This window comes from Callithrix jacchus, chromosome 3 (genome assembly GCF_049354715.1).
Source record: "Callithrix jacchus isolate 240 chromosome 3, calJac240_pri, whole genome shotgun sequence".
Taxonomy (NCBI): Eukaryota; Metazoa; Chordata; class Mammalia; order Primates; family Cebidae; genus Callithrix; species Callithrix jacchus.
The window spans coordinates 145,815,498-145,836,281 of record NC_133504.1 but is presented as its reverse complement, the minus strand read 5'-3'; the positions used below and the strand labels follow the sequence as shown (position 1 = coordinate 145,836,281).

The following is a 20,784-nucleotide window of genomic DNA, read 5'->3' as shown; positions in this document are numbered from 1 at the left end:
AGAATTTGCAGAGCAAAGTACTAGAGAAGAGGAAGCTATGTAGAGAAGGAGCCAGAAATCTAAAGCGAGGTCTTTTCCAGTCTTCGTGGAATGCTAGTTTGGACATGCATAAACTGAAACTCCACAGACTGGACAAAGAATAACTGGCAAATAACTAACAGTTAAATAATCCTAGAACTCACACAGACTTTGGAGATATTCAAGTTCCTACCTGTAGATTGGAGAGATTCAGTGAGGACCCCAGGTATTAATAATGCTCACGTGGGCTGGGTACCGTGACTGATGCCTGTAATCCCAGCATTTTGGGAGGCTGAGGCAGGCAGATCATTTAAGGTCAGGAGTTCAAGACTAGTTTGACCAACACGGTAAAACCCTGTCTCTACTAAAAATACAAAAAGATTAGCCAGGCATGGTGACACATGCCTGTAGTCCCATCTACTCAAGAGGCTGAGACAGGAGAATCCCTTAAACCTTGGAGGTAGAAGTTGCAGTGAGCCAAGATCATGCCACTGCACCAGCTTGAGTGACAGAGCAAGACTCTGGCTTAAAAGTAAATTAATTAATTAGTTAATTAATTTAAAATAATAATGCTCACATGAAAAACTACACTTGAATAGCAGGGCTTACCTAACTCTAGATTAAAGGATACTGTCTCCCTTTACTTGTGGTTTCACTTTCAACAATTTTATTTATTTGTAGTGGAGCATGGTCTGAAAATATTTAATACAAAATTCCAAAAATAAACAATTCATAAGTTTGATGTATTATCAGAAGGTCAATATAGCCTAATGCTATCTCACAATGCCAAGTCATTCACTTCACTTCATCTCATCACATAGGCATTGTGTCATCTCACATTATCACAAGAAAGGTGAATATAATATAATAAGATATTTTGAGAGAGAGACTACAGGCATATACCTTTTGTTAAAATATGTTGTTATAATTGTTCTATTTGATCATCCGTTGTTAATCTCTTACCATGTTTAATTTATAAATTGAACTTTATCATAGGTAAAAATACATAGTGTATATAAAATTTTATACTATTCATGATTTCAGGGATTCGATGGAGGTCTTGGAACATATTCCTTGCAGATAAAAGAGAACTACTATACTCTCAACCTGCCATACAAGTCTTAAAAGAAGCTCATAAAGGATCAAGCTAATTTGCAAATAACTCAAATTCCTTTCCCTCTTTTAAGGAGACAACAAAATCCAAACACTTTATAATATGTACTAATACTGCCTGGCATTCAATCAGAAATTACTAGACACATAAAGAAGCAGAAAAATGTGACACATAATGAGGAAAAGAATCAGTCAATAACTGCATACCCAGAAGTGACAGAAATCATAAAATTTGGCTGGGCGCAGTGGCTCATACCTGTGTAATCCCAGCACTCTGGGAGGCTGAGGTGGGTGGATCACCTGAGGTGAGGCATTTGAGACCATCCTAGCCAACATGGTGAAACCCTGTCTCTACTAAAAACACAAAACTTAGCCAGACATGGTAGCATTCACCTGTAGTTCCAGCTACTCAGGAGGCTGAGGCAGGAGAATTGCTGGAACCCAGGAGGCAGAGGTTGCAGTTAGCTAAGATTGTGCTACTGCACTCCAGCCTGGGTGTCAGAGTGAGACTCCATTTCAATAATAATAATAATAATAATGCAATTAGCAAACAAGGACTTTAAAATATATATTATAAATATGCTAAAAATTTCCAAATAAATCATGTATAAAACCAACAAACAAATTTAAAAGATAGGAAAAAATAACAAATAGAACTTCTAGAAATTAAAATATCTGAAATTAAAAATTTATTGGATATCTGTTCAATAGAATAGAAAATGCATATGATAAAATCAATGAATGTGAAGACATAGCAATTAAAGCTGCCAAAATAAAGCAAAAAGAATTGAAACATTAGAATCTTAGTAACTCGTGGAACTATATTAATTAGATCAATATGTGCAGTTGGTACCCTAGAGGAGAGGACATAAAAACAAATATTTGAAGAAATAATCATTGTAGTGAACCCCAAGTTTCTCTTCAAAGAATCAGTATGTCAGTATGTTCAGTTCTCTTATTCTTTAATTCTCTATTTTAAAGTTTAACTTCTTTGTAAAACCTTCTCCACTGGTTCTAATCAGTGGTTCACTTCTGCTCCTCCTTCCTCCAGCTCCATCCTGACTCATCCTGGTCACCTAATAACTCCTGACTACCCGCTCTGACTTGCCAATAACCCTCCTTCCAGTGAAAACACCCACCCTACCACTTCAGCTCGGACACCTGCTCTTTTCAAAATAGCCAATCAAGGTTAGTCTAGCTTGTGCATTTTAACCCTAGCTAATAGGGGACAACAGAGCAGTAGGGACAACCCCCATCAGGCGTAAGTACCCCTTCCCCCCTTGTCAAAGCATGCTGCCACCATTGTTCTATCCCTATGTCACACCCTTCTATAGAAGTAAACTGCCTTGCTGAGAGGACTTATCTTCAAGTGCTGTTTCTTTTGCAGCATCAAAATTTTACTTATAACATAATGGCCAATAATTTTCCAAATTTGATGAAAACTATAAAATTACATATTCAAGAATTTCAATAAACCCCAAGCAGAGTAAAAACAAAGAAAATCATTCCAAGGCAAATAAAAGCCTAATTACTAATAATAAGTGATTTTTAAAAAAAATTTAAACAGCCAGAGGGAGAAAGTAGGCACATTACAAACAGTGGGAGAAAAAAAAAGAATAATCACAGACTGGTAAATGAGAAACAATGTAAGCTTAGAATATAAAAAAAAAATATTATTAAAGTGCTGAAAGTAAAGAAACACTGTTAACTTATACTTTTGTACCTAGAGAAAATAGCTTTTGAAAATAAAGGCAAACTACTTCTTCTCAAAGAAAAACAGGGAGAACTTACTGCCAGCAAATCTACACTATAAAAAAAAATTAAAGGAACTAATCTTTAGCCTTGCATCCACATTAATTTTTATAAAATATGTACTCAGACTAAACAGGCTAATTAAAAGCAAAGATTTTCAAATTGGTTGCAAAAGTAAAGTGCAACTAAATGTCATTTATAAGAAATAAGCTTTAAATATAAAGACGCAGGTTAGAAGGGGGACGAAAGGCATGACATAATAATAAATGCTAATAGGCTGGGTGTGGTGGCTCAGGCCTGTAATCTCAGCACTTTGGAAGGTCAGAGCAGGTGAATCACTTGAGGCCAGAAGTTTGAGACCAGCCTGTTGATAAATATGTTGAAACCCCATGTCTACTAAACATACAAAAATTAGCTGTGTGTGGTGGCACACACCTGTAATTCCAGCTATTTGAGAGGTTGAGGTAGGAGAATCACTTGAACAAGGGAGGTAGAGGTTGCGGTTAGCCAAATTGCACCATTCCACTACAGTCTGGGTGACAGAGCAAAACTCTGTTTCAAAAAAAATGCTAATAACACAGTTGATTTAGCTATATCAATATCAGATAAAGTAAACTCCAAATCAGAAAGTATTACCAGAATAAATGGGGACATTTAATAATGATAAAATTGTCAATTCATTAAGGAGACATAATAATCCTACTTGTGTTTTTATCTAATGACCAAGTTTGTAAAATTCATGAAGCAAAAACTGGCAGCACTAAATTTATAAACAAATCCACAATTACAGCTGATTTTAACACTCCTTCTCACTAATTCATTAAACAAATATAAAAAGTGGCAATAAACTACATTTTGATCAAGCAATTTAACCCAATTTACATTTCTAAAACACAACACCCAACAAGTGCAGAATACACATTCTTTTCAATTTAACTTGGACCCTCCACCAAGACAGACCATATGCTGGGCCATAAACCAGATCTCAATACATTTCAAATAACCATCATTGTATAGAATATGTTCTGTGTCCAAAAGAGGATTAAACTAGTAATCAATAGCAGTAGTATATCTGGAAAAGCTGCAGTTATCTGGAAATCAAGCAACACATTCCTTTATAACCCATGGGTCAAAGAAGAAATCGCAAAGAAAACTTTAAAATATTTTGAACTAAATGATAATAAAAACACAATATATCACAATTTGTGGGATGAAGCTAACACAGTATATGGAGGCAAATGTTAGCTTTAAACATTTGTATTGAAAGAGAATAAAGGTTTCAAATCCAGGTCTAAGCTTTCACATTGGAAACTGGAAAATGGATAGCAAATTAAACTCCCAGTAGAAGGAAATATGTAATAAAAGTAAGAGTAGATATCAATGAAAATTTAAAAATAGCTAAAGAAAATCAATAAAGGTAAGAGCTAGTTCTTATAAAGATTCATAAAATTGATAACCTCCTAAGTAGACTGATTGAGAAAAAAAATTACCAGTGTAGGCTAGGCACAGTACTAGACTGGACTGCAACATTTCTGCAAACAGCCTCAAGCCCTGCTCTGTAACTGCCCAAGTGGTTCTTCCTGCCCACTACATGAAGACAGACCACAACACTGTAGTAGAAAAAATTTAATAGACACAAGGCTAGCTATGCCACATGGGAAATGGAGTTTGTACTCAAATTATCTCCTCCAAAGTTCTTAGGTCAGGTTTTTTCAAAGGCAGTTTTAGGGAAGGGGAGGAGGTGGCCAGGTAATAGGTGCTTGCTGCTGATTGGTTGGGGTGGAGGTGAAATCATAAGGAGTCAAAGCTGTCTTCTGTGAGCTGCATTGCTTCTGGGTGGGGCCATAGGAGCTGGGTTGGCTGGTCCAGGTGGAGCCATGAGTGTCAGACAGGCAAAAAAAAAAAAAAACAAACTTGAAAAGATATCTTAACAGGCCAGTGTTAAATTCTACAATAGTGATGTTATTTGCAGGAGTAATTGGGGAAGCTGCATATCTTATAACCTCTGGAATAATGGCTGACAATTGTTTATGTCTGCAACTTAGCAGGACTTAGGATCCCCCCCATCCCCACCAGGCTGAAGGCCTCCCATTAGCTTTACAAAAGTGGATGAGTTTTAGGATAAGACTTACTATCATTTAAACTATAGCCTAAATATCTTCCAAAGTTAGCTTGGCCCTGTGAACCCTGAAAATCTGAGACAGGTCTCAATTAATTTACAAAGTTTATTTTGCCAAGATTGAGGACACAACCCCATGATACAGCCTCAAGAGGTCCTGACTTGTGCCCAAGGTGATCAGAGCACAGTTTGGTTTTATACATTCTAAAAGCAAATGAGACATCAATCAACATATGCAAGATGAACATTGGTTCTGTCTGGGAATGTGTGACAACTCAAAAAGACAGGAAGCAGGGAGGGGGCTTTCCAGGTCAAAAGTAGATGAGAGACAAATGGTTGCATTTTTTTGAGTTTCTGATTAAAGGAGGCAATCAGATATGCATTTATCTCCCTGAGCAGAGGTGTGACTTTGAATAGAATGGGAGGTAGGTTTGCCCTAAGCAGTTTCCAACTTCTCTTTTTCTTTAGCCTAGTGATTTGAGAGCCCCAAGATTTATTTTTCTTTCACATTTTCCCCCTTTTCTTTAAAAAGTATTTTGGAGAAAGCATTTTAGGAGAAAATGAGTCTCTGGTCTGAGGTTTTGTCTGATATCTCATGGCTAGGATGGCTTATTACTAGGTGGGTAGGTCCGGAGTTATTTAGGAGGGCTAATTTTTAGCAGATTGTGAAGTCTCATGTCCTATGAAGAGAAAATTAGGGGAGGAAGGGAAAAAACAAGAACAAACAAAAGAACAATCCTGGAAAATTGATATAGGCCTCATTACTCTGAAGTCCACACAACAAGAGAGAGGTATGAAAGTGGCTTATGTATGTAAATACGTTGCTGTTATTTTCTTTTGAAGTTTAAGTTGTCTAGCTTCTGTTGTCAGGGCTTTTTGAAAGCACAGCTTAGTTTTCAGTGACCCCAAATTAAGAAAAATGGAGGAAAAAAGAAGGAAAGGAATTGAAAGCATTATCTGGAAGGCTTGTAGCCAAGAAAAATTAGAATTCAGACCAAATTGTAGAAAATAATAAAAATTCAAAAATATTAGGCAAGACTGGAATCTAAGAACAGGAGTACTATAGTTTTTGAAACATAATTTTTTCTCTCCAGTTTTCCATTTTTACTTAAGACAAATCCGGTAGGACTGATTTGCTTTATCATACTTGGCCTGATTATTTGTTTATGGTGCAACAAGAATAATTGTTTTTTTACATGTGCTTTTAAGTTGGCTTTGATGGAACTTTATTCCATAGAAAAAATCTCAGATAGGACTTTTTAAAAGTCAAGTCTAGTCATGAATTTGTACCATCAAATACCTATGAGTTGGGTGAATTCCTGTCCTCTTGAGGGTCCAAGATAAACTTGGGGCTCCTGAGCCTATCAGAAAGTGACATTCTTTACTTAACACAGGTCAGGAACCTTATACAAGGGCTGGGTAGGCACAGGTATGAGGCCAGTTTTCCCAAGGGGCTTTTATTGGTTCCTTAAGTCAAGTTTGATTCCTTAAAGTAAAACACACTATTCCAGTAAAAGCTTTGGTAAACTAACTAATTTATCTAATTGTGTCCTGTTACAAATGAAAACAGATTCTTATTGCACTTATGCAAATAACTATATTGCTGTAAGAATACTTACAAATAGTTTCCAAATTCTGTAGAAATCAGGTACAGAGAAACAAATATGCTCTGAATTTTATTCATAGCAATATACTTAATTGTTAAAAGCTGTAAATAGCTTGAAACTTTTCTTTCTTTTTTTTTTTCTTTTTGAGACAGAGTTTCACTCTTGTTACCCAGGCTGGAGTGCAATGGCACGATCTCAGCTCACCACAACCTCCACCTCCTGGGTTCAGGCAATTCTCCTGCCTCAGCCTCCTGAGTAGCTGGGATTACAGGTACACGCTACCATGCCCAGCTAATTTTTTGTATTTTTAGTAGAGATGGGGTTTTACCATGTTGACCAGGATGGTCTCGATCTCTTGACCTCGTGATCCACCCGCCTTGGCCTCCCAAAGTGCTGGGATTACAGGCTTAATCCACTGTGCCCAGCCGAAAGTTTTCTTGACTTTGAAAAACAAAACAAAGGATCAGCAACATTTTAAGCAAAACATTAAAAAGATTACTTTGGACTTCTATTAGTTTAGTATATACAGTTAATTTCTGTTCTGCTTGATATTCACGAACATTTCAGCTCTCCATTCTGATGTCACAGATGCCTAGCCAACAAAAATGTGGCATTATATGAATAAAGCCCCTTTAGAAGTCAAAATCAAAAATCTTTCCTCTTTTCTTTTTTTTTTTGAGAATTTAGCCACTTTCTTCCCCATAATCTGGAACTTTCCTTTGGATTTGATCAAGTTGGATAGCGCTGATCAAACCCAGTGGAAAAAAGACCAAAACAACAATAAAAACAGAGACAAACAAACAACAGCAAAAAAAAAATTTAAGCAAAACAAACAATGGCACTATTTACATGATCACTGAATGCTCTAATGGTAAGAAGAAATTAAGACCAGTTCGTTGTTAATCTTAACTTTAACCAATTCAGGTACTTACCTAGGGATGAGTCTCAGGCTGTACACTGCTCTTGACCAACCTAGAAACGGGGCGGGGGGGGGGAACACTCTTCTTCCTTTTTGGAAGTGAGCCAAACTCCATAAAGGAGTTACCTGCCTTCCAATGTCATGGAAACAGGAACTCTTGACTTCCTTGATGGAAACAAGTAAAACTCCAAAAAACAGGAGTTGTACAGCAAAATAAACTTTAGATATTGACTAAATTTTGGGAACTCAGGGATTATCTAAGAGCATCAGGGGTGCTGAGCATCCCTTTTCTCTCTCTCTCTCTCTCTCTCTCTCTCTCTGAGCATCAGGGTGCTCTCATATCTTAGCAAATTGTCCTATTGGTTTGAGCCATAAAATTAGCTCATGCTGATACCAAGCACCGATAGGAGATTTGTCAAAAGTCAGGGGCATCTCCACTCAGAATCCCTCTGTGGTTACCAAAATGTAAACCTTGAAAATTTGAGAGAGGTCTCAGTTAATTTACAAAGTTTATTTTGCCAAGGTTGAGGACACACACCCATGATACAGCCTCAGGAGTTCCTGATGACATGTGCCCAAGGTGATCAGAGCACAGTTTGGCTTTATACATTCTAGGGACACATGAGATATCAATCAACATATACAAGATGAATATTGGTTCTGTCTGAAAAGGTGGGACAACTCAAAGCAAAGGCAGGAATACTGGAAACAGGGAGGGAACTTTCCAGGTCATAGGTAGATAAGAGACAAATTGTTGAATTCTTTTGAGTTTCTTATTGGCCACTCCAAAGAGGCAATCATATACGCATTTATCTCAGTGAACAGAGGGGTGACTTTGAATAGAATGGGAGGCAGTTTGGCCCTAAGAAGTTTCTAGCTTCCCTCTTCCCTTTAGCTTAGTGATTTGGGGGCTCCAAGATTTATTTTCCTTTCACAGCCCAATAACCCAGGAATAATTAAGGGAAAGGCAAGATGAAAGATGAATTAGCTCAGCTTACTGTTAAAAGTTTTTCAGTGCTGATTTTTGCAAAGGTGGTTTTAATTTTCCAGCTACCACCCCTCTTGTCTAGTCATCTTATCCATTGCCCCAGAAACCAAAGACCTCCCCACAATGTAGCAACTGAGGGGTTAACCTTTACACAGCAGGAACCCTCCCAGATCTACCCAAGCTCAAAAGACCTGTGGCCTTGTGCCTTGAGGTTCTAAGGCTCTTCTGATCGTTACTTATTTTGACCATCAGCCCTGGGTCTAAGTGTCCTAGCACAAAGACCAATGAAACAGGAGTTGGCATTTTAGAGGGTTTCATTCAATTAGATTCATTAGAATCTCATTCTAATTTTTGAGTCAAAAGAGGAATTTTCCTAGAATTAAAGAATGGGCTAATTGGAGATTTTTTTTAATGCTCTTCTTTTAGTTAAACAGCATGCTTTTGGAGGTGAATAAATATCCCCTAAATTTATGTCACTCAAGATAGTCTGTGGTACTATAACTATAATCTCCAAAGTCATCTAGAAATTGTCAGTAAAGGAAAATACATTATATATTTCTGCTAGACAACATTTAAACTGGAAAAACAGTGATCTTAAATGAGTTTAAATATTTTTTTCTGAATGTTTTTATTTTCAGAATTGTAAAGCAAGAACTACAACAAAATGCCTCTTAACTAAAATAGGCCTTAATATGCAACTGGAACTCAATAAGATACATTTTTTTAAGTCTGTATTTTTGTTTTTTAATGTCCAATTACCAAATGGGTTAAGAACACATACTTGGAGCCTGACTTTTTTGGTTGGCATCTTGGTTCCACACTTACTGGCTGGGTGTGCATAGTCCAGTTAGTTACTCAATCTCTGCATGCCTCCATTTCCTCAGCTGTAAAGTGGGGGTAATAGTGTCTACCTTGCAGGATTTTTGTGAAGATTTACAAAGCAAATCTTTATAAAGATCTTAGAAAAGTGCTTGCCACATGCTATACAAGTGTTTGTTAAATAAAATATAAGCAACTTAGATCACGTTTACTATCATGACCAATCTTTGATAAAGACAAAATTTTAAGCAGGAAATCCAAAGAAAATGTTTAAGTAGAAGTCTAAGGTTTAAGCCTTGTTATGGAAAATTGACATAAATCTGCCTCCCTTTCACTTTCACCTATTCCACTCTCCATGGTATTCCTTCTCTGCAAAGTCATCCACATGTATTACAAGTGTGTGCCTTGGATTGGTATGTTGACTAATTTGTACTTAGCTCTTCTCTCATCAGTCTAAGAACAAGAAAAGCAAGATTGGGGCCTCTGCTATGAAACTCTTAGGTAATAAAATTAATAGCACTGTTCATGCCTACCTAGAACAAAGGCTACCTGAATACGTGAGAGTATTTTCCTTAGCCTTAAAATGCCAGAACACAAAGGTACCCTAGTTCTCCCTGGTGAGGGTTTGAGCCCGAATTGTCCCCCAACCCCGCCACTGCCTTTTTTTTTTCTTGAGACGTGGTCACACTCTGTTGCCCCCGCTGGAGTACAGTGGTGTGATCATGTCTCACTGTAGCCTCTGCCTACTGGGCTCAAGCCATCCGTCCTCCCACCTCAGCCTCCCAGGTAGCTGGGACTACAGCAGCGTACCACCACACCTGGCTAATTTTTGTAGAGACAGGGTTTCACCATGATGCCCAGGCTAGTCTCGAACTTCTGTACTCAAGCGAGCCACTAGTCTCAGCCTCCGAAAGTGCTGTGATTATAGACGTGAGCCACCTCCCCCAGCCCTGCCCACTCCCTGTTGCATAAATACTTACTATCGAGTCTTCCAACCTTGGTTAGGTTACTTAACTTCACTCTGTCTCTAATCCCATATCTGTAAACTGAGCGGTGAGATTTAATTAAGACATAATGTGCCTGCATATGTGTGATACAGCAAGGATATCATAAATATTAATAATTTGTGGGAATAGGTCTTTCCAGATTAAGGATTGCTTTTCTCTTAATGGTTTATTTCAAATATCTCTATGACCCAGATAATTGGGCAGGGTAGGAGGAGCTGCTTGCTGATTGGAGACGGAATGGGAGTGGATGTAAGGGGCGTAGACGGACAGCGACAGAAGCTGGTAACAGCACAGTGGGGCAAAGTCTGCTCTGCAGCCCCCAAAATAAAAGAGTCTAGCAGTCGGCGCAGAATCCCAGCGGTCAGCAGCTTCCGCCCGAAGCAACTAACACCTGAAGGCTTCCCAAAGCAGCAGGGCTCTGAGAATCTAGCGCGGGAGAGTTTTTGACCCGAGAGGAGCCAGAAGGGAGCCTCAGCGCAGCCTCCACTCCACTCAATTACCCGGAGTTGCCTTGGCGGGCTCCACGCTCCGAGAGACGCCGTTGGCCTGTGAGGCGTGTCTGTGTTTCTCTAGTTCCTCCAGCAGCCGCGCGGAGGGGCAGCTGATCCTCCGGCCAGATACACGAGTTATCCCGGGCAGCCCACAGCCCTGCGGGAGCTCTGAAAGTGCCTAACAACCCCTGGGCCGCGCCCGGCTCTGAGGCTCCGCCTGGCCAAAGCCATTGGCGGAGGCTGCCCCGGGGGCGGGGTCAGGGCGCCCCTTGCCGGACCCCGCAGCCGCACCCGCCGCGGGTCCACAGGGAGGAGAGGCCCAGGTGAGGAGCCAGCGCCCGCGTTCGGGAACCCCCGTCCCGGGGCCATGGGGGCACAGGTGAGGCTGCCGCCCGGAGAGCCCTGCCGAGAAGGTTTGTGTCTGCCCTGAGCCGAGGGACCTGGTGTCTGGGCGGCGAAGAGACCGGGTGGGCGGGCCCCGGAGACTTGGGTAGACTGGAAAGGGGGGATGTACCGACTCTGAACGTAGTCTTTCACTCAGTCATTCCTTCAGTCAGTCGGCCGTCCAGCCAGGCGTTCAACACTTATTTACGGGTGCCTAGGGGATTCGGGCTGTGCTGGAAAACCTGAGTGGAATAAAGCAGATGGGACTCCCACGCGATTCGCTAGGCCGACCCGTGTAAAGTACAGCGTGCTGCGTGTGGGACGGGGAAACTCCGGATGCTCTGGGAAGAATCCCGAGTCCCTCTGAGAAGGACGTTTCCTCTGACTCAGGCTTACTTCCAGAGTCCGCGGCCGAAGTCACCCGGTGGGCAGAGGGCGTGTCTGCCTCGGGGGTGGGGGGACGTGGGAGTCCTGCGCTGCGTCCTGCGCTGGCTCCCGGGTATCTAGCCCCGCGAGAGGTCGGGCGCCCAGGGCCGCGGGGTTAGGCGCTGGGCAAGTCTGGGCCGTCCACGTCTCTCCTCTTCGTTGGAGGTGACAATGTCTCCAACCCCACGAGCCAGTCTGACTCGCTGTGCAGTCACTGCTTAAGGTGAGAGCCCTACTGGAGAGGAAACCAGGAACCGGGAGCACTCCTTGGCAGGCTCTTCTCACTGCTTCCTGGGATGGGATCTCAGCTCCCGCCTGAGCCCTGTGAAATCTCTGGGCGAGGCTCCTTGCCCTTCAGCTGTGAACTGCAGAAAGCTCACCAGTTCACAACACTGGTGGGCTTTCTGCATTCTCCATATAGAAGGCTCTGATGAAAGTAGGAAATCGGGTAGAGGGAGCGTCCAGAAGGGTGTAGATCCATTGAAATGATGGTTTTCACCGTGCCAAGGGGAAAGCACCTTTTAAATTTACCTGGTAATGCAGTAAAGGGAAAGGGAGGCAGTGAATGGCATGGTAAGACACACATACGTAGAAATAGTCCCCTTACATATATAGATATGTATATATGTACACATCTTTGCAAAAGTGCTCGCAACTTCCCTGGTTTCCTCCCCTGTTGGCTCTTCCAGCTTATTCCTTGATGGGGAGAGGCTCTTCCAGGTTATTCCTTTTTGACAGGTGAGTTCGTCAAAACTATGCCAACAAGGAAGAGAAGGGACACCAAAAAAAAGAGAAATGCCTGAACAAGTAATAAACTATTTTTTTAAACGTAAGGCAGCTGGATCTAGAATTATTTTCTAGTCTTTTTTTTTTTTTCTCAAAAAGAGCAAAAATGCCTGAAAAACTCACAAACTATTTAAAAAATTTTAAAGGCAGCTGGATCTAGAATTATTTCCTTGTCTGTTTTTCTCAAAAAAAGAAAGTGCCTTAACAAATCACAAACTTAAAAAAACAACAAAAATTGTAAGGCAGCTGAATCTAGAATTATTTCCTAGAGAGTCAGGTTGTGTGCCCTTTTTCTAAATATTTTCTAAACCAGCAAATCAGACGGTTACTAACACACCCATCTTTGTTTACCCAAGGATCTGTAAATAAGGAGGGTGTATGAATTATACCCACTTGTTTGAGTTCCGGGTGTTTTTCCTGCTTTGCTCATGCATTTAGTTCCAACAAGAAACATTTAAGCTCCAGGCTTAGCACCTGTGATTAACCATGGTAATTAATTGTGTGGAAAGCTGGTGGGGAAAGACTTAGAAATCTGAATGTACTTTATTAGTAGTGGGAAGAGATTAGGCTTTGGCATCAGACAGTCTGAGCTGTAATTTAGCTTCCTTGAGCCTTGAGCCTGTCTATAAATTGGGGCTCATCCCTCAAGTTCACAGTTGTGAAGAGTAGGTGCAGGTGGGATTACAAATGAAGTACACCACTCAGAGCTTGATGTGGAGTAAACAGATTCAATTTTTCACTTGTTCATTCAAATAACAAGAGTTCCATATGCCAAGCACTAGGATAGGTGCTAGGATAGAGGGATTTGCAAGACAGTCTGGACCTAGACGCTAGGACTAGGTTTTACTCTCGTGCACCTTACTGTTCAGATGGCAGCTACTATGCAAGAAACAAAGTAATTTAAAAGGTCATTATAATAGCAGTAATGAGAGTGTAGGGAGGTTTAGATTGGGTATTCAGTGAAAACCTCTTAAGAAGCTGATATTAAAGCTGAGACCCAGATGACAAGAGGTCAGTCATGAGATCTGAAGATGGAGCATTCCAGTTGAACTTCCGCAAAGAAAAAGTTAATTTCATACTTTTATTTTGAATTTTTTTTTGATGTGGAGTCCCGCTCCATCGCCCAGGATGGCGGTGCAGTGGCGCAATCTCGGCTCACTGTAACCTCCACCTCCCGGGTTCAAGCGATTCTTCTGCCTCACCCTCTTGAGTAGCTGGGACTATAGGTATGCACCACCATGCTCAGCTAATTTTTGTATTTTTAATAGAGAAGGGGTTTCACTGTGTTGACCAGACTGGTCTCAAACTCCTGACCTCAAGTGATTCTCCCGCCTTGGCCTCCCAAAGTGCCGGGTTTACAGGCATGAGCCACCCACCTGGCACTGGTTTTGACTTGTAAAGCTATAGATGCTTCAAAAGAGTCTCTAATCCAAAATTATCTTTAAAAGAAACAAATTCAAACATGTATGAAGGTTGTTATAAATCTGTAATGAAGTATGAGGTAGTCTATTTGGGAACATTAAATGGGGTTATGTGATGGAAAGTGACTGAGATTGGGAAGGCAGGAAAGGCCTTTCTGAGTTGCTCAGTCCTCTCACTTAAATGAGAAGAAGCTAGCTATGCCAGCCAGCACTCTGTAAAAGGGTCAGGGAGGCTGCTTTTATAAAAGCTTAAAGTGAGAAGGAACTTATTCTATAAAAGGAACAGAAGAAAAGGCAATAGTAGGGAATGAGGTTAGACAGCTGGAGACTGTTATATTCCAGTGAGGGCAGATAGGATAAACAAACAAACAACTATACATATGTTAAGAGTGCCATGGCAAGTAGTAAAAGCAGCATCAAGGAATATTTTTTTCAAACAGGATTAAACAAAAGAGCCTTTCTGCTAAGTCTAAAAGCAGAAACCCTGAGGGGTTGAGGAAACTGCCATCAGCCACTTTGCCTGGGGTGACACAGGTAGTACACAATACATATTTATCGAATGAAGAAAAGAAAACTAGTATTTCGGAGAGGGGTGAGAGGGAGAGTAATGCAATATGATGTCAGAAACAAGCCAGTTTCAGAGTATGGGAAGCTTTAAAAGTTCAAAGTTAGTGAGGATTGAGGTTTTTTTTATAAGTTGAGATGAAAAACCATGACAGGGGACAGGGAGGATTAAGCCAGGGAGTGATGTAACCTGGTTCCTATTGGTCAGTGTTTGGAGAATAAATTGTAACAGACATAAAGATATTTCATTCAGTTATTCCTCTGCTACTAAGAACAGGCCAATGTGTCATATATTCTTGCTTAGGTTTCTAGGTCAACTGAAGGTTGACTGATCTAGATGGGGCTCACCTGTGTATCTCTGCTTCAGGCTACACATCCACCTTGGTTTGGCTCCTTTGTGTGAGATGAGGTCACATCTGCTCCACATGTCTTCATTTGGGTCCTGAGGCTGAAGGGACAGCAGTTCCTCAGGGAATTACAGAGATGCAAATGAGTAAACCCAACCTCATAAGCATTTTTTTAAATATAGCTTCATATCACCTCTGCTGGCATCCCACTGGCCACCAAATTACTTCCAGCCCAACATCAGGTGAAGCACCTTTACCCACACTGGAAAGGGTAAGGGACTGAATGTTGAATGAATAATAATCTAAACTATCACAGTAGAATAGATGGTGAGACCACCCCACCCCCGCACCTGGAAATATCTTGCAGTGATTGAAAATGTAATTCTAGGCAATCACTTTCTTAAAACGAGATTTCTCTTCCATGTAATAAACTGGACAATTTAGATTATTATTTAAATTTATATTCTTATTCTCTATAGGCAAATAGTTGACAAATTATTTAAAGCATTTCATCCTTATATAAGCATTAATGATACATTTTCAACTGGCTTTTCTTATACTTTATATAGTTTTCTGAAATAGAATGCTGGCTAGGAATTGGGTTACTTGGTCCTGGTTTTAGCAGTTACATAACTTTGGTCAGTGTCACTTAATATATTGGCATCAGTTTCTTTAAAATGTCTCCTATCTATCAGTGCCTGGTGAGTTCAGAACTGGTCCATCAAGAACATTCATGAGATACCAGTATTGTAAGTAATTCTGAGAACAAAGACAGGTTATGATTAAACTTTAGAATCATTGAGTCAAAGTCCCTTATTTTACCGATGAGGAAACTGAAACCAAGAGCCATTACTCAGCTTGCCCATGATTATAGATAATAGATCTTCATTTTTAAATTTTAAAGGTGTATGTATGTAAACTATTACACCTGTACATAGGAGATAAGTATTAGGTTGAACCATATGAAACTACTTGTCATAGGGTTGAAATTTTTCAGTTATCATCAATTTCATATAGTTCAACATAATATAAGAACATTAGGAGTACTACTTAACTAGCAACCAAGTATAAAACAGAAAAATTAGTTAAGTGAAAGTTATACAGTGGAATTCTCTAGAGCAGTGGGGAGAAAACAAACCCTGCAGCCACATGCATCATGTTTTGATGAAATTCAAAAACAAGCAAGTCATCAAAGAAATACTTTATCATTACATTTTCATAGGTACAAAAAGAGGCAAAACATTTTAAAGATATATGGAGAAAATCATTTTTTTAAGCAAAAGAATGTTAAAGAGAAAATCAGGATAGTTGTTAACTCTGAGGGGTGATGTTTTATTTCTTAAATTGGCTGGTTGACACATTGGTGTGTGTATATATATATATACACACACACATACATATTTATATATATACATACATATTGTATGTATATATATACACATACAATATATATACATATATAGTATATATATACACACATACATATTTATATATACACATACAATATATACATACATATATATTGTATATATATACACACATATTTATATATATACATACATATTGTATGTATATATATATACACATACAATATATATACATACATATATATTGTATATATATACACACATTGTGTATATATATATATATATACACACAATATATATACACATTGGTATGTGTATATATATAGATAGATACACCAATGTAATATGTACACCAATGTATCAACCAGCCAATTTAAGAAATATATAATATATATAACATATGACATATATATTTAAATATATATATATATATAAAACATATATTTCCTAAATATTCATTACTCTATTTAGAAAAATAACATCAAAGAAGAAAGACATGTTCCTGACTAGCAAGAGTATCCATTGGTATAGTCACTTTAAAGGACTATTGATAGTGTCTATTAAATTGAAAAATAATTAATGTAGTAGATGTTCTCTTTCTGTGGCATAAAGTCTAGATTAAACTCCCTGGAAAATTACTGTGCTTACTTGAATCTTGAGAAGCCAACTGTGACTTGAGATAGCTTTGAATCCTTTAAAATACTCCAGATTCCCTGCCCACACACCCTTCATTACCCATCTCTCCCCTTCTCCCGTAGGTCACTCCACACCCACCAACTCATCCTTTCTTTCCTCTTTCAGTCATATCTGCCACAGGCTCTCTCCCTAACATGTTCCCAAAGCATAAAACAATTTAAGTTCTAAGGTCAGTAACCAGACAAGATTTTTATTATTTTTCCTGCCATAAAACTTGGAGCATTCATGCCTGCCAGTTACAATGAGAACTTGCAAAATCCAACTGCGATCATTTGCTCTCCCTTATCACCCTCTGCTCCCACACCCCCTACAATGTCAGAACCATTTTGCTATGTCAACAGCTTAGAAGGAATATTGTTTCACTGGAATGAGATCCACCCACACTGATTTCAGAGAAGAAGTTTTGGAATGGTTCTGTTAACTGCATAGTAAATTACATGTATGCAGCCATGGAATTTACTAGTAAGTCAGGTTCAGTGTTTTCTCAGGAATGAATGTAATCAAAATTCTTACAAAAATATACTTAATCACTTTCCCTTCATGAGGCTTAGATGAGATAAACATTGTTTGGAACAATATTGCTAAGGGCCGGCTTGTTCGAAAATGTGCAGCATCAGCCTGGCCAACATAGTGAGACCCCATCTCTACAAAAAGTTTAAAAAATTAGCTGGGCATGGTGGTGCATGCCTATGGTTCCAGCTACTTGGGAGGCTGAGGTGGGAGGATTATTTAAACCCAGGAGGTCTGAGCCATGATGGCACCACCGCACTACAGCCTGGGTGACAGAGTGAGACCCTGTCTCAGAAAAAAGGAAAAGAAAATTTGCAACAGTTCTTATTAAAACAGCCAGCCTGAAAATTCTCCAGTATTATAGAATAACCTGAAGTAATATAATTGTCCTTAGAATATTTTGTTCTGACTTTGAGTTTATTCTGGAGTTCTGTTTCTTTGTTTTGTTTTTTCCTTTTTATGGAGGTCTCACTATATTGCACAGGCTGGTCTTAAACTCTGGATCAAGCGATCCTCCAGCCTCTGCCTCCCTAAGTGCTGGGATTACAGGGGTGAGCCACCATGTCCAACTATTCTGGATTTCTGAAACAAAGTTGGGTCATTTTGAAATTACAGAGATAAATAAAATAAAATTCATGAAAACCTTGAATTATGTTATTTTATTATTTTCCAGACCTGAACTTCATGGGTGTTTCTTAACTTTGAATGTGGTAAAATTCAGGTGGCTGCATGAAGCTTTGCCAGAGGTGCATAGGTCCACTTATGGAAGTCTTGTTACTAAGACATCATTTGATCAAACTGTCTTTTGTTGCTTATATGCCTTCTTAAGATTTTTGAAATGTAAACCTTTTCTAAAAATTGAATTCCAAAATCATATCTGATTATAAAAAGTTTCTTACATAGTTTTCATTAATAACATAGTAAAACGTTTTCATTTTGTGTTTTAGTGTTTAGCCTCAAAATTCCAATATGTTTATAATAATACATCTGGTTCAGGGGATTTACATGCTTCTTTGAATCTTATCCTTTAAAAAGCCTAATGATATTTAATTCATTTTTTATTAGATTCTATTTTCTTTAGGAGAAAGTGAATTAATAAACCTGAAAAATCAGGGAAAGTGGTACAGAAAACTAAACCCACTTTTAAAACGTGTTTTCTCAAATATATTCTTCACACCCACCAAATGACTCATACCCTACAAATGAGTTAGAAAGATTTCTTTTTTCTTTTTTTTAGACAGAGTAGTCTCATTCTCTCACCCAGGCTGGAGTGCAGTGGTGTGATCTCAGTTAACTGCAACCACCTCCCAGGTTCAAGTGATTCTCCTGCTTCAGCCTCCAGAGTAGCTGGAACTACAGATGCACACCATCATGCCCATGCCCCGTTAATTTTTGTATTTTCAGTAGAGATGGGGGTCTCACCATGTTGGACAGGCTGGTCTCGAACTCCTGACCTCAAGTGATCCATCTGCCTTGGCCTCCCAAAGAGCTGGGGATCACAGGAGTAAGAGAACATGCCCAGCCAATTTCTTTTTCCTTTTTTTCTTTTTTGAGACAGGGTCTTGCTCGGTCACCTAGGCTGGAGTGCAGTGGTGCAATCACAGCTCACTGCAGCCTCATTCTCCTGAGCTCAAGCAATCCTCCCACCTCAGCCTCCTGAGTAGCTGGGACAACAGACGTGTACCACCATGCCCAGTTAATTTTAATTTTTCAATTTTTTTATGGAGACAGGGTTTCACCATGTTGCCCAGGCTGCTCTCAAACTCCTAGAATCAAGCAGTCATCCCACCTTGGCCTCCCAAAATGCTGGGATTATAGGTGTGAGCTACCACACTCAGCCAACAGATTTCTTGCAGTGTGATTCCTAGAGTGAGGTTACTATGCCTTCTCCCCACATTCAGGCCTCACAAGCCCTGCTTTCCAATAGCCAGGCTGATGATGCAGAGTGAAGTGGATGTGATGGGCTGTGATGAACTGTTGAGCACCAGCCAGGTCAGAACAGTTATTCGCTGCTCCAAGTTGCTGATTCACCAGAACAAAGACACAAGGTTTGCCAGATTGAATTTATAGGAGGAATCCACACTTTCATGCAAAATTGCTCATTTTTAAATGATGACAACTAAACACTTGAAAATCATTTTTAAAACCCGGTGCTAGCCAAATTAACAATGTCTATAGGCCTCTGTTAGGGACTTCCCTGCATGTAGTAAAATGTTTCAGTACCATCCACTCAAGGCTCTGTTCCCTGCAGAAAACCAGCAAGCATTAATACCTCTCCCTTTCATTTCTGACATTTTCTTCTTTCCTTTTGTCCAGGATATGTGCTGTCTTTGGTCTGTCCAAACTCCTCCCAGGCTTGGTGTGAGATCACAAATGTGTCACAGCTGCTGGCTTCTATGCTCTACACGGACCTGAATTCCAGCATAACCAACTTGAGCATTTCAGCAAATGTAGAAGACAAATACAATCTTTATATGGGCTTGGTACTGGCAGTAAGCTCCAGTATTTTTATTGGCTCCAGCTTCATATTGAAAAAGAAGGGCCTCTTGCAACTGGCCAGCAAGGGCGTTACTAGAGCTGGTAAGAAACACATGCAACTAGTGAATTCAAGTTTCTAACTGCAGAAATCATCCTGTCATAAGGCCACAATGCTACAGTAATAATAACTCACTACCTCCATTTATCTTAGTCCCTGTCTTCTTGATGGAGTTGGCTGTGTCTTCCAGTCTCTGATCTCTGCCACCTTTCCAACTTCCTCTTCTGCTTTTCTCCTCCTCACCTACTTTTCTCTTGTTCCTGGAATAGGTCTGGTTCTTTCCCATCCCAAGGTCTTTTCGCATTGCCTGGAACTCTTCTCCCTGCCCTTCATTCAGCTGACTCATCCTTCAGACTTCAGTGTGAGTAGCATCACCCCAGAAAGGCCTTCCTTGACCATCCTCTCACAGTAGGTCTCCCCACCCCACCCCGTTATTCTCTGTCACTGCATTAATAGTTTCCCTCACCATACCTAGCATAATTTTTAGTTGTACATGTATTCTTTATTATTGTTAGTTGTACATGTATGCTTTATTTTTAGTTGTACATGTATTCTTTATTTATAGGTTTACTTGCTTATTGATAGTAGATTCTCAGAAACAGGAACCTTCCCTAGCAGTGTTTGGCACCTAATAGACATTTATTAAATCAATAAATGGATAACAATAGAATTAGGCTGCTATTTATAGTGACACTTAAGATGCTAAGACGGTCTGCCTGACTCTCCCTTCATTAACCATGACTTCATTTTCTTCAAGAATAATAACGAAAATTTTTAGTAAAATGCGAAAGATTTATAGGATCAGAAGAGAAACCAGAGTAAGACCTAAGTATTTTTCTAACATCCATATGGAAAAAAATCAATGACTACCAATTACACAAGCAAGTTTATAAATGAGTACCATGAGATGAGAT

At 39.6% G+C, this 20,784-nt stretch overlaps 1 protein-coding gene and 1 long non-coding RNA gene across 5 annotated transcripts in view; one reads left to right on the top strand and one right to left on the bottom strand.

Moving 5' to 3' along the window:
* NIPAL1 (NIPA like domain containing 1) overlaps positions 1-20,784 on the top strand; it is a 48,995-nt gene that overhangs the window by 10,747 nt on the left and 17,464 nt on the right. Inside the window, exons 1-2 of one of the 4 annotated variants that reach the window (XM_035293742.3) lie at positions 11,130-11,156; positions 19,651-19,914. In XM_035293742.3, the coding sequence (XP_035149633.1) occupies positions 19,731-19,914 (184 nt within the window). In that variant the 5' untranslated portion in view covers positions 11,130-11,156; positions 19,651-19,730. Of the gene's footprint in view, positions 1-11,129; positions 11,247-19,650; positions 19,915-20,784 lie in introns of those variants that run through there. The other 3 variants (XM_008993378.6, XM_002745866.8, XM_008993379.5) reach the window with 3 other exon arrangements.
* Positions 212-15,812, bottom strand: LOC118152302 (uncharacterized). Its single transcript, XR_004740933.3, has 5 exons — positions 14,763-15,812; positions 10,843-12,174; positions 10,316-10,381; positions 6,938-7,050; positions 212-4,743 (listed from the first exon to the last, which is right to left on the bottom strand). It is a non-coding gene; the product is annotated as an uncharacterized LOC118152302 (long non-coding RNA).